General features: G+C 38.2%; 1 protein-coding gene across 1 annotated transcript in view; it reads left to right on the top strand.

The window, feature by feature from the left end:
- Window positions 1-1,594: 1,594 nt before the first annotated feature.
- Window positions 1,595-11,865, top strand: part of LOC145681539 (arylsulfatase I-like) — a 66,127-nt gene continuing 55,856 nt past the window's right edge. The window contains exon 1 of the mRNA XM_081753183.1: window positions 1,595-1,719. Within this exon, the coding sequence (XP_081609309.1) occupies window positions 1,705-1,719 (15 nt within the window). The 5' untranslated portion in view covers window positions 1,595-1,704. The remainder of the gene's footprint in view (window positions 1,720-11,865) is intronic.

The raw sequence follows: 11,865 nt of genomic DNA, 5'->3' as shown, positions 1-11,865 counted from the left end.
TTGGTGAGGGTGTCGTGACTACGTGGACAGTGCAGCGGTGGTTTAACAAGTTTAAGGACAGTGACGAAACACTCGAAGTCTCACCACTTGTCGGAGGACCAACACATGTACAAAATGAAGATCTTCAGGCAGGAATTGAAGCGAACAGTGGCCAGACATGTGAGGAACTGGGACTATAATTCAGTGTGAATGGAGTAAGTATTAGGCAGCACCATCATCAACTTGGGAAGCACTATAAGTTGGATCGATGGGTCCCACATGATTTGACTCCGGGCCAGAAGGCAAAGTGAGCAGACACCTGTGTTTCTTTGCTGTCTCGTCTGAGGAAGGAGCCATTTCTGGGCAGGGCGTTGACATGTGAGGAGAAGTGGGTACTATGCGAAGCTCCACGACGCAGTCATCATTGGTTAGCATCCCATGAACCGGTTCCAAAACAGCCGAAATCAGGACTGGACCAGAAGGTCTTCCTGTGTGTTTGGTGGACTGCTCGGGCATCGTGCATCGGGAACTGCTACCAGCTGGTCAGAGGATCACTGCATCAGTGTACTGTCAGCAGTTGACCTTGTTCAAGAAAAACTCAGAACTCCAGAGGCAGAACTTCTGAATCGCAAAGGGATCCTCCTGTTACACGACGACGCTAGGCCTCACGTGGCTATAATGATCTGGGTCACCATTCTGCGCCTTGGATGTGAAACACTATTGCATCTGCCATACTTACCGGACATTGAACCGTCCGATTATCACTTGTTCCATTCCTTGGACACACACCTTAGAGGACACCAGTTCTCATCCCTACACTGAGAAAAAATTGTAGGTGGCGTACTTAAAAAGATAGGTTACATGCGTAATTCCTGTAGTTTTTGGACTTAACGTACAGCAGACGTATAACTGAAAACGCATGTTTTATAATACTTTCTGCGTAAGTGTTCCATCTATACGCACTTTTCGTATGAAACAATGTAGGCGGTCAGGATCTCACATACAAATGGACGTATATAACATATAGCTGATGAAGGTAACATAAGTATATGCATGTGATATACGGAAAACTGTTAGATGTCAGACATCCTGCAACGGCATGATGTAACATCTAAGGGCAGTGCCTATGTAGCATACGGATAACGTGTGCTCCGTACTGATTTCTATAGTAAGCAAGAGGATACCGTATATTTGTACAATATACCGCTGTCCGGAGAACGGATTTTTCTCAGTGTAATAGAGGTGCAAAATGCACTTGATACCTTCTTCGCTTCACAGCCCACCAACTTCTACCGTGATGGAATCCATGGCCTTCCAGAACGTTGGCAGAAGGTCGTCGATGCTGATGAGGACTATTTGTGATCTTCCAGATACTCTTAGGTGATATATCGATGTTCGGAGGTGGTGGGTGAAAAAGCGACAGAATTTTGTTGGTTACCTTTATATAATACATAAATAACACAGTGTACACGTGTTTCACCAGAGTATTGGACATATTTTTATCATGTCACCTTGAAATGGGAAAGTCTAGTTATATATTGTTTTAAGAATTTGTTTTAATTATTATGTCTTTTAACGCATGTATATTTTTCTTCCTCTCTTAAAAAGCTAATCTCAGAGAGTCCTCCACTACTTGCGATCCTATTATGCTGTGCAGGAATAGCAAATTTCCTCGGACGTGTGGATGGTGCCGAAACCAAAAGTCTACCTAATATTGTTTTTATCATGGCGGATGATTTGGTAAGTTCCAATAGATAGTCTTTACGTAACTCTACATTTGTTTCGAAATTATACTGTAGGTTTGAACGACAGTATCTTGTATAAACTGTTACTCGTGTTTACTATTAGAGTAGAAATGGAATCGTGACTGGACGAGACGAGACTGCAAATAGTCTTGTTTGACAAATTGTGGTCTTAGTATTATCGCTCTCGTCTCCAATCGGAAACCATCGTCTCCATCTCGCCTAGAACTCGAGCGTCAAGTCTACTGTTATAACTTAGTTTTACTACACAAACGGTCTGGACTGAATCCGCAAACAGGTTAGTTCAAATTCTGATTTAGTGCGTAGTTTGTATCCCACTGTATATATATATATATATATATATATATATATATATATATATATATATATATATATATATATATATATATATATATATATATATATATATATATATATATATATAGGGTGGCCCATTTTAATCTTTCCACGGAAATATCTCGAAAACGGTTGAACATAAATGAACTGAACAAAAACTCAAGTTAGAAATACCATGGGGCAAATCGAATGGTGATATCGCGGTGCCCCCTAGGGCCGCTCTTCAAGGAGCCTAACTTTAAAATTTTAAATGGAAACATGGGGCGAGTGATACCTCGTTCGATAGATGTTTAAAAATTAAAAACTGATGTGGCAAAATATTTTTCTCTGTATTCAAAATGGCCGCCAAGATATGTTACCTGTATCAGAAAAAAAATGAAATCTTTGAGTTTTACGTCTCACGGTTATGCCGGTTAGGCTAAAGGAGACGGTGATGATGAGTAATGAATGAAATGGTGGAATGATGAAAGTGGGAGGAAACGGGAGAACCCCGGGAAAACCCACGCACACGGTGTTTGTCCACCACAAAGTTCACTTGGCGGGGGCTGGGATCGAACCCGAGACCCCAAAGCACCAGAGGTGAACGCTCTACCACTGAGCCACCGCGGCCCCACCTGTATCAGATAAACGTCCAGTACCACTAATATGAAAAAGGTTGAACATAAATGATCCAAACAAAACCTCAAATAGGAAAGCCATGGGGCAAATCGAATGATGCTGTCGCAGTGCCCCCCAGGTTCGCCCTTGATGGGGATCCTAGCCCAACTTAGAAATTTTAAACGAAAATATGGATCAAGTGATACCTCGTTCGATAGATCTTCATACACTAAACAGCGTTGTGGAAAAAGATTGTTCATGTAGGCCACCGTTTCCAAAAGGGCCGCCAAGACATGGTGCCTATACCAGATACGTCCAATACCACTGATATGAAAACGGTTGAAGATAATCACGGATGAACAGAATAAAAGTCCTATAGGAAATCACAGAGGGTATTAATCATTTCACGACTCGAAAATGTTGCAACAGGGGAGAAGATGATTAGAGTAAAAGTGCCATAATGCAAAGGAAGAAATCTAATTCCTAGAAAATCATCGGTCCAATGTCCTCCGTAAGTGGGTGGAAGCGGGACGGGAAGGAACGATGAAATTACAAATGAGAAACTTAGCTTTTGCAAATTGTATCTACACAACAAAATTTTCTGAAATGTGTTTTTATACGGGATAGATGTCTCTAATGGAAAACGTAACTAAAATTCTTGTTAAATGGTACCTTCCGTTTTGATTGCAGGCAATGATTTGTGCAAAAATGAATCAACTGAAATGTGAAACCAATTTGTTGAACAATGCAATTTTAGAACAATGTTTACAAACTTTGGTTTTGCTCAAAAGTTGTCTGCACATTATCGATTAATTACAGTACCGGTCACTTGTATACCCAAGTGTTTCAGAGAAACCATACCTATTGCAAGTAAAAGTGGGGTTCTCATTTGAGATTTTAGCATTCATTCCCGCTTCACTTACTTACGGAGGGAGGTCGAAAAGAAAATTTTATAACAATTAGATTTCTTCTTTAGCATTATATCACTTATACTTTAATAATCTTTTTCTCCATTGGATTATTCTCGAGGCGTGGAATGATAAATAACCTTTGTGATTTCCTGTACGAGTTTTATCCTGTTCATTTATCTCCAAACGTTTTCATATTAGTAGTAATGGACGTTTTATCTGATAAAGGCACCATGTCTTGGCGGTCATTTTCAAAACGGTGACCCATATGAACAATCTTTTGCCACAACGCTGCTTAGTGTATGAAGATCTATCAAACGATCTATCGAAGATCTATCACTTGATCCATATTTTCGTTTAAACTTTCTAAGTTGGGCCTGGGTCCCGATTAAAGTCAGCCCTGGGAGGTACCGCGACTACATCATTCGATTTGCTCCATGGCTTTCCTATTTGAATTTTTGTTTGGTTCATTTATGTTCAACCGTTTCCACAATAGTGGTACGGGACGTTTATCTGATACAGGTAACATATCTTGGCGGCCATTTTGAATACGGTGACTGATATGAAAAATCTTTTGCCACATCGCTTTTTAATTTTTAAAGATCTATCGAACGAGGTGTCACTCGTCCCATGTTTCCATTTAAAATTTTAAAGTTGGGCCTCGGGCCCCTTTGAAGAGCGGCCCTGGGGGCACCGTGACATTGCCATTTGATTTGCCCTATGACATTTCCTATTTGAGTTTTTGTTTAGTTCATTTATGTTCAACCGTTTTCGAGATATTTATCCTGATTTCCTTCTAAGCCAATGAGGTAGTTCATACTTGTATTAATACTCTACTTTAGGTGAAGAGCAAATCTGTCTTTTAATTGAAACCAGCTATTTCCCAGAGCTTTCGGCCTGCTGTACACTATAAACTATGTTTATTTACGTTTAATTAGAGCTAATTAAAAGCCCTAATTATCTACGTTTAACTTGTTTTCCTTTTGTATGCCACTAACCACCCCAAACTCCATACAATATTTATGCAATTATACAAGGGTTTCGTCAAATAGGCAAGCAGGTAGCAACGTCTATTAGCGTCAGCCTGTCAAATAAAGTACATACATCTATTACTATCAGCCAGACAAACAAAGCACAGTTAGTTGCATCTATTAGCGTTAACCAGACGAACAAAGTGCAGGTAGCAACATCTATTAGCTTCAGTCAGGCAAACAAAGGGCAAGTAGTGACACCTATTAGCGTCTGTCAGGCAAACAAAGTGCAAGTAGCGACAACTATTAGCATCTGTCAGACAAACAAAACGCAAGAAGCGACACCTATTAGCGTCAGCCAGACAAATAAAGCCGAGGAAATCACTTTTATTAGCATCAGCCAGGCAAACAAAGGGCAGGTAACTACATTTATTAGCAAGACTATGCATGGCTTTGTATTGATTATTTTAACAAAAGAAACACTGACCAAAGCTTCAAACCCACTGTATTTTAAACTATAATATGTAACGGTTTCGGATATCTAACATATCCTTCCTCAGACACTATAGAACCTTCTGTGCAGCCACTGCAGACACCTCAGGTTCTATAGTGTCTGAGGAAGGATATGTTAGATATCCGAAACCGTTACAGATTATAATTTAAAATACAGTGGGTTTGAAGCTTTGGTCAGTGTTTCTTTTGTTAAAATACATTTATTAGCACCATCCAGGCAAATAAAGTGCAGGTAGCAACATCTATTAGCATCAGCCAGGCGAACAAAGCGCAATTAGCGATATCTATTGCTGTCACTGTCTATTATTAGGATTAGCGTGATGCACATACTGCCTAAGTTTTAACACTTTTCACATGCAAAGCGAATTAATGGTAAACGAATCCAAAATAAGGGTAGTTATCATAGTGAACACAGTATTCTGATATTTAAATATGATTTATTATTTGCTATTATTGTAGCAATTTCATTTTTCTTCTTTTTTGTATTAAAGAAGTAATTTTAAATTCTAGACTTAATATGCATTAATATGTAGCTTTAAAAGCTGCGCTATAAGAAGCACATTAATCAGAATAAATACAATTGTAATTAAAAGGAACATTTGGCACTCAACTTGAAAAATGTCGAGACAGAGCTGGTAAACATCAAGGCCTAATATTTTAGCACATAAATTTGTGTTGAAAATTTACGGAAATTAAAGAAAAGGTGCTAGAAGTCACCAGATCTCTTGACTACAAGCCTAAAGGCTATGGCAGAGACAAGTAGAGTCATATGCTATCACGATTACAGGGTACGTCCATAAAGTTTCAAAACTGGTCTCAGAATAACAAATGGATTACACATTTTTGTACAGCAAACTAAAAGTCTTCGAAATATGACTCTTGGGCATCAACACACCGCTGCCGGCGTGTTTTCCCTTGTTTATAGACTCCCTGAAAGTCATCGAGCGCAAGGCTATGAAGAGACCTCGCCCAAGCTGCGTGGACCGCTAGAATCGTGTGGAATCGCTTCCATTTTAGGTCTTGACAACACTGTCGTATCCACCCTACAGCCCTGACCTTGCTCCCAGTGGCTTTGTGTTGTCCACACGATTTCAGCTGTCCAGGCAGCCTCGACGAGGTCTCTTCACAGCTTTACGCGCGAAGACTTGCAGGGGGCCTAAGAACAATAGAAAACACGCTAGTAGCGGTGTGTTGATGCCCAAGGGTCATATTTCGAAGACTTTTTGTCACTGTTCAAAAATGTGTAATACATTTGTTATTCTGAGACCAGTCTTGAAACTTTGTGAACGCACCCTGTATATTATTGATCTTTAAAGAGTTTTTGTATCCCCAACGGAAAATAATTTCACTAGAAATATTGGAATTATATCTCAAAGTACGATCTGCGTAGAGAGAACAATATAAAGAGAGAATCTCTTAGTAGAAATAAATTTTCATAAGTATTAATACGATCATGCAATCAAAATAATAACTTACTCATTCCCCGATTCTGTAGTGTATACGATTATGGCTGTGATCATCTAAGGACAATTGTTTCATTATCATACATGTTTTAAAAATGCAACTAAATATAGTTGTAGGCCTAATTAATATTTCGAATAAGATAATTTCATTTTATATATATATATATATTCGAACGGGACCAAGACTTTGGAGACTGGGCTAGGTCTCGTCTCGAGTTAAATCTGCCTCGGTCTCTTTTGTCTCGGAGAAATCTTGATATATTGAATCTGTCTCTTTTCTCGATTAGATCTATCCTGACCTAGGTCTCATCTCGAAATTTCTAGTCTCGGTCTTGGTATCATCCCTATAGTAGAGAGACAATACACAATACACAATACACTATTACTATTAAGTATTATACCTCTCGCCAGGTTTTGGGCCTAATGAGTTTTTTTTTCGATTTCTTTTAGAGTTTCGGGTCTGGAAAATTTTTCCCCGTTTCTTGAGCTTCATCCTCCTCTTTAATTCCTCATATTTTCTTCTGTTTTTCAAACTGTCAATTAATTTCATTTTTCTTGTTCCTACCATCTTTTCTTCTATGGTGTTATGAAGAAGATAATTTTTTCATAAGATGTGTTGTTTCCAGTTGGACTTCCTACGAATAATATTGGTTAAAATGTCCTCTTCTCTCCTAGCCTTTTCTTTCCTGCTTTTTCTTAGATAATGCAACTACTGCAATATATAGGAAATCCTTTGGCTAGTCTCCACTCTAATGATCTTATTAATAATTGAAGTCAGTACTTTCACTGCATTGCCTCCTAATCCTCTGAGCAAATACTCTGATGTAGAGGAGAGTTACCAAAGAGTACGCACGCCCTAAGAGCGCGCAGTGCCAATTACGCTGAAGTGGTAATACACAGAATTGTTATTGCTACGCTGTTTGATGCGTCTTTGTGTGAGAGTTGATGCGAAGAAAATGGAAGGTAACGGATCGCTGCAAACAGAAAATACAGCAAAAAAATAACTTTATTGAATTCTTGATGTAATATTTTAATACTCTTAGTTAAGAAATTATTCTGATATAGCAGCTAACTACAGTACTCTTGTTGCATGGTAGGAAACATGAATGCAGATAGAATTGTTTACCATGGCTTTGTTTCGGGGGTCTTGCATATGCAGCCACATGGATGAATTTTACTCGAGTTGACTGCTGTTTCCCAAAGAGTGCGCGTTAGTGAGTTACCAAAGAACGCGCACGTACTCTTTGGGAGAATTTCTTTGATAGCGTGTGTGGGTAGTGGCATTCATATTACAGACTATGGTTATTCTCATCAGTTAGTCTCGGAGTGTAATATGATGTTTGAATGGATTGTAGAATTATTTGTAATTGTTTGTCTTCGATTCAAGCACCAACTGTAAATCATATATAAGAAGTATTTTAAATTCACAAAATTTCTAAAATTACAATGATGATGTGGTGTTCTGCCCAAAGGTAGGCCTTTGGTCCATGGTAGTTTGCCATTGCCTTTCATGGTATGATGATGTCGTCCTAAGTAGTGAGGAAATGATCAAAATAAAGATTCTGGAAGTGTTCTGGAGGAAGATGCTGAGTGAAATATGGCTTCGATTACGATTTTAATGAAACCACAAACTAAGAATTAAAAAAGACATACACTAAAGGTGTTGTTCAGGATTTTTTTTTCAGTTGGTGGAATAATGTAATGAAACCACGAACTAAGAATTTAAAAAATCATCATTAATTTTACTCATAAAAATCATAATGTAGGTGAAACTAAACGAAGATTTTCTCTAATGTTTTAAATTTCGTGTACGTTCATAATAAATTCTTTAAAACCACATGGACGTGTAATGAAGAAATTGTTGGAAGCAAAATAGTTTAGAATTGTCTGTATACGAACAATTGGAAGCAAACCTTAGGGTAAATTAAAGTTTACGAAGGGGTTTAGGTTTCAAGTATGATAGGTGTTGAGTGCGCCCTCTTAGGGACCGCAAAACGCACTCTTTGGGACACTGGTCCTTAAGAGTGCGCATTTGACTTTTTTAACTTTTTAACGTATATCTCTAATTCTACATCTAGTAGTAAACTTTTCTATTTCTTACAATGTAGCCTAAACTTCAATTAAAATTTTGTACAATTTATATAATTTTTGCTTCATTACTTTCGGAGCTATTTGAAAATGAATATTAAGTGCGTGCTCTTTGGTAACCTTCCTCTATCATCATTTCCAGTGGCCTTCCTCCTTCACATGTCTTTGACGGCTTATACTATTTCACTTTTCAATATACTGGGTCCTTTTTCATCTTCATCCACCTTCTAAGGATATGTTGATGGTCAGTGACTGTGTGACATTATCTATCCTCGATTTCGAACGTGCGTATTTTTCTGTTAACTTTCCCTCCCAATGCCTGTGCTCTCTGGTACATCAGGTTATATCTTTCTCACCACTGAAGTTCCATCATTTGATGTCCGCAGACTTCGCCCTTTTGCGATTGTCCATTTTCTTAAGCATCGTCTGAGCTATCCATGGTTTCTAAAATAGGTGCTCTTTCCATCTTGCCTGTGTTGTTATTAGTGTGTATCTAGCAAAATCTGCTAAACAATTTTCCAGCTATTTTGTTCGCAGCCTACCATATCATCCATTATACAGAATTTTTCTTCAATCTCTTCTTTCATATTACTATCCATATTTCATATTTCCACCCCAGCCCCATTTTTCTTGATTGGTTTTAATCAAGTTTGCAACTTCCACCACTTGGAGATTGTGATTCGAATCAATGATCTCTCGTCAGGGGCGGATCCAGGGGGGCGATAACCCCTCCCCCAGAAGAGGAAAATTTCTTATTTTATATATATAAATGAAATCCATCCCAAAGTTTGGAGCCCTTAAAAGTAGCAGTATGACAACCCACCGCCCCCCCCCAGAAGTCGGTCCAGGATCCGCCCCTGCCTCTCGTGTTGGTGTTTTCATGTCCTTTATACTATTCTTAAAACATTGGTTGACAAGAATGTAATCGATTTGCTAGTGTTTCTCATCGTCTAGACTTTTCCATGTGTAAAGCTTGTTTTTCTCTTCTTTTCTCAAACCATACAATCGTCATCATCACATTATGTTGCCTACAACAGTCGTTAAGCATCTGGTCTTCTGTCTTTCAAATGATTCCATCACCTTACTCGCAGCTTCTCCCTCCACGGTGTTGAAGTCTTCCTTTATTATGATATTGACTTCTTCCTCTTGATACATTATGTCACAAGTATCGTCATATATTTCTTCTACTTTATTGTCATTATGCTCCGTATTTGACATAAACATTTATATTATTATGATATCAACTAGTTTTGAACTTAGCTTTACAAACATCAAGCAGTTACTACAAATTCCACTTTGATTACACTATTTGCTATTTGTCTTCTCATTGCTTTTGGTACTTGTTTGGCTTTAATACTACCTGAATAGAATACTATGTAATTTCTCGATACTATTTCAAATTTTTCTGACCATTGTACTTCACTGAAATCCACAATGTTCACTTTACACTTCACCATTTTTACTTTTAACTTTTCAAGTATATCGTATGTCGCAAAGTTCGTATATTCCAGGTTTCTATACTGTGTGAAAGTTATTATTATTTTCTTCTTTGATGATTCTTCCCGGAATAGTTCCAATTCGGAGATCCAAACCGGGAGCTATTATACTCCCGTAATATTTTATCTCAGGAACAATCATCATTGTGTTTATTAGGATCACGCACTCAGACTTATTTAAAATTGTGGCGTTAGTACGTCCGTCCGTCCATCCATTATTCTGCATGTTAATTGGTAAATGGATGCGAATTCTTTAATTCTTTTATTTTTTTTTTAAATAAAGACCTAAAACGATTATTTCGGCCGAATTCGTTAATAGAGTCATTCCTTTAATAACTTAAATTGAAACAGCAATTTTAATGCTGACTTTCTATAAGCCATATTTCGTACGGTCATGAATGTTAATGGTGTCAACCTGTTAACGTATAATGGTAAGTGATAACTGTAACTTTAACCGATGCTATCTACAGCCCATATCCCGTACTGTCATATATGTTAGTGGCGTCAATTTGTTTATATATAATGGCTAATGATAACGACAACTTTAACCGTGGCTCTCTATAGCCGATAAACGATTTTTTAATTCTGTATTTTGTAAGAGAGCTAGAGCGATTCGGTCAAGTTAGTTAGCGGAGTCAATCTTCTAACATATCAAAGGATAGTGGCTACTTTAATGCTGGCTATCATTAGCACGTCCATTTAGACAGCCCCCCCCCACATTGTCAAGATAGGTCGAAAATGGTGTCAATCGTTTGTGCAGAAATGTGCAACACAAATTTTCGTTTGTGCAACAATGAACAATGAGCTAGAGCGAAAGCAAAGTGGGAGGCTGTCTAAACGGTAGCCCCTACCTTTCAAAATTGGTCGAAAATGGTGTCAAAAGTTTGGGCATCGTTTGTGCAGAAAGGTGCAACACAAATTTTTCTTTCTGCAACAATGAACAATCAACTAGAGGGAAAACCAAGTGAGAGGCTTGTCTAAAGGGGCCGTTTAGACAGCTTCCCACTTTGTTTTCGCTATAGCTTATTGTTCATTGTTGCACAAACGAAAATTTGTGTTGCACATTTCTGTACAAACGATGCCCAAACTTTTGACCCCATTTTCGACCAATTTTGAAAGGTAGGGGCTACCGTTTAGATAGACCCCACTTTGTTTTCGCTATAGCTATTTGTTCATTGTTGCACAAACGAAAGTTTGTGTTTCACATTTATGCACAAACGATGCCCAAACTTTTGACACCATTTTCGACCAATTTTGAAAGGTAGGGGCTACCGTTTATATAGACCCCACTTTGTTTTCGCTATAGCTATTTGTTCATTGTTGCACAAACGAAAGTTTGTTTTTTAACATTTATGCACAAACGATGCCCAAACCTATGACACCAGTTTCGACCAATGTTGTGAAAGTGGGGAGGCTAACGTTTAGACAGCCACCCACTTTATTTTGGTTCTAGCTCATTGTTCATTGTTGCACAAACGAAAATTTGTGTTGCACATTTCTGTACAAACGATGCACAATAGATTGACACTATTTTTGTCCAAATTTGAGAAGGTGGGGGGATACCGTTTAGATAGCCCATACCTTGCTTACGCTCTAGCCCATTGTTCGTTGTTGCACAAACGAAATTTTGAGTTGTACATTTCTGCACAAACGATGCACAAACGATTAACATAGGATTTTCGACCAATTTTGACAATGTGGGGGCTAAGGTTTAGACAGCCTCCACTTTGTTTTTTTTTTTTTTTTTTTTT

The sequence above is a fragment of the Thermobia domestica genome, chromosome 3 (genome assembly GCF_964235325.1).
Source record: "Thermobia domestica chromosome 3, izTheDome1.hap1.1, whole genome shotgun sequence".
Lineage (NCBI taxonomy): Eukaryota > Metazoa > Arthropoda > Insecta > Zygentoma > Lepismatidae > Thermobia > Thermobia domestica.
This window is presented reverse-complemented; position numbering and strand designations above follow the sequence as displayed.